A 2,634-nucleotide genomic window follows, 5' to 3' on the forward strand; every position below is an offset into this window, starting at 1 on the left:
TGAAAGTGTGCACACACTATAGCAAAAAAAATCCCTCTTTAAAAATATATATATATATAAAAATAAGAAATAAAACAGGCACACTTAACAGCAAGCCCTGACCCAGGAGGCTGGCCCGCACATCTGGATTCTTCCTCTCCATGCTGTGGAAGACATTCGGTCAGCTCCTACCCACACACTTCCCAACAGGTGAATTACAGATTTCCTGCCTCTGCCATCAGAGAAGCTGGGGCAAACTCAACTGCAATTATATTCTCATTTCCAGAAAGCTTATTCATGCACCCGTCCTTCCCATTAGGCTGCAAACTGCTAGAGGGCAGAGGCATGTGTCTTGTTTATGAATAGAACTCGAGACACAGACCCAAAACTACATTTTGACATTGCCACGACTACTGAAGTTAAGGGCAGAGCACAAAAGTTACAGGTACATGTGCAAAATGATGAAGAGTGGGTGGTAAAACACATGTTTTGTTTTGTTTTCAGAAAGGTTTTTACTGTAGGATGCATGCACTCGCCAGAAAGAGAGAGACAGAGAGACAGAAAGCGAGAAATCACCCCCGGGGCGATGGCCACGCCACAATCCCTTCTCCTCCATTCTCTTCTCGGGATCTTTGGCACACACACATAAGCCACCGGGTCTGGGACTTGAACCACAGTTGACCACATGGGAGTCCAGCAACATAACCATTACACCAACTGTTGGTCCCAGTTAGAGAAATGTTTAAATATTGAGTTATCTTGGGGTCGGCAGATGATGTGGTGGTTAAGGCACTGGACTCCCACATATTCTACTGCATGTCGAGTCCCGGACGTGGCAGCTTGAAAAGCACACCAGGTGCATGTGCGTGCATGGCTAAAATCCTGAGAGGAGAATGGAAGAGGGATTGCAGCATGGCCATCCCCCCAGGGCGTTATTTCTCACTTCTTGTCTCTGTCTCTGTCTCTCTTTCCAGTGAGAACATATACCTTATGGGGGAAACCATTCATTTTTTTTCCCATTATGTCCAAGTATAACTTCAGAAAATGTTTGGGAACCAGCAGTTAGCGGAATGGCTATGTTGCTGGACTCCCACGTAGTCGACTGCAGTTCACGTCCCGGACCCGGTAGCTTAAAACTCACGCCGGGCGCGTGTGCGTGCGTGCCCAAGATCCCAAGAGGAGAATGGAGGAGAAGGGATTGCAGCGTGACCATTCCCTCTGGGGGGTGATTTCTCGCTTTCTGTCTCTCTGTCTCTCTCTGTCTGTCTGGCGAGCGCACGCGCCCTATAACGAAAACCTCTCCAAAAAAAAAAAATGTTTGAGCTGGGTTTTTTTTTTGAGAGAGACAGATGTAAAGTTTATTTACTTATTATTCCATGAGGGAGTGAGAGAGAGAAAGGGGAGTAGAGGATAGACGCTCCTCATAGAATCTTCATACTGTGTATATTCAGAGAAGTCTTGGGACACAAACCCAAAACCCTTCACGTGTGGTCCTGTTGCGTTACTGCTGTGCCACTGCCCGGCCCTTGCCTTTTTAGCTTGATTGCAATTAGAAATTAACTCCTACACCTGGCATTATACATTTCTGTCCTCTTTTTCTCCCACCCTGTTAAGCAGCCATCAATAAACAATTATGTAATTGCACTAGGAGAACCCACCATTTAATGGATTCTTCTGCTGAATCCTCTTACAATGGAAATACACTTCCCTTTAATGTATCAGGGGTTTTTTGGGTTTGTTGTTGTTGTTGTTGTTGTTGTTTGGAGAGGTTTTTGCTATAGGGCCCGTGCACTCGCCAGAAAGACAGAGACAGAGAGACAGAAAGAGAGAAATCACCCTCCAGGGGAAATGGCCACGCCACAATCTCTTCTCCTCCATTCTCCTCTCAGGATCTTGGGCATTCACACACACGCGCCTGGCACGAGTTTAAGCCACCCGGTCCAGGACTTGAACTGCGGACAACTACATGGGAGTCCAGAGACATAGCCATTAAGCCAACTGCTGGTCCCAATGTATCAGTTTTATCTGTTTCATTTTCTTTATTAGTTTTTGAACGGGGTGCATTTCTACAAAGGCCTTATTTAGCCCTCACTGCCATGTCGGGCTGCCTACCTACGGTGTCCAGGTGGACGTTAAAGCATTCAACCTGTCTTCTGTCTTCCCTTTCTTTTCTGTTCCCTCTTCAGATCCCCTATCTGGGGTTTTGTTCCTGTGAAGAACTCGGAGAAACGGGAATATGGCAGCTCACAGACCCACCCATCCTCCCTCTCACGCACGGGCCAACTGGAGGCTTTAACTGGAGGGAGACTTTGCTGCAAGAATAAGGCTCGCGAGTGAAGGGGAGCCAGCAGCCTGCTGGAGAGGCGTCTTTTTGAGCGTTGAGCGGCAGTGGGGAGTCCGCCTGTTCTCAGTGGACGGCTCGGGATGACCATCATTCTTCCTTTCACGCTTGCAGTTCTTAGGATGAGACTGGGTAAATGAGATAAAGGCTTGCTTCAGGGGAAACAAACCAACAAAACACAGTCTGGGCTCTTGTCTAGCTAGCAAGGCTTTTGAATCGTCTTCCTAAATCAGGGCAGTGCCCCTGCCACCCCAAGGCTGAAGGAGCCTCATCCCCCCCATCCCCCACCCCCACCCCCACCCCACCCACCCACA

The 2,634-nt window shown here is 48.1% G+C and overlaps 1 protein-coding gene across 2 annotated transcripts in view; it reads left to right on the plus strand.

The window, feature by feature from the left end:
• Positions 1–2,621, plus strand: part of UBASH3B (ubiquitin associated and SH3 domain containing B) — a 170,464-nt gene extending 167,843 nt beyond the window's left edge. For both annotated transcript variants that reach the window (XM_006148801.1, XM_027771988.1), the window contains exon 14: positions 2,166–2,621. In XM_006148801.1, coding sequence (XP_006148863.1) covers positions 2,166–2,303 — 138 coding nt within the window. In that variant the 3' untranslated portion in view covers positions 2,304–2,621. The remainder of the gene's footprint in view (positions 1–2,165) is intronic.
• The last annotated feature ends 13 nt before the right edge of the window (positions 2,622–2,634 follow it).

This window comes from Tupaia chinensis, unplaced genomic scaffold (genome assembly GCF_000334495.1).
Source record: "Tupaia chinensis unplaced genomic scaffold, TupChi_1.0 Scaffold000247_1, whole genome shotgun sequence".
Lineage (NCBI taxonomy): Eukaryota > Metazoa > Chordata > Mammalia > Scandentia > Tupaiidae > Tupaia > Tupaia belangeri.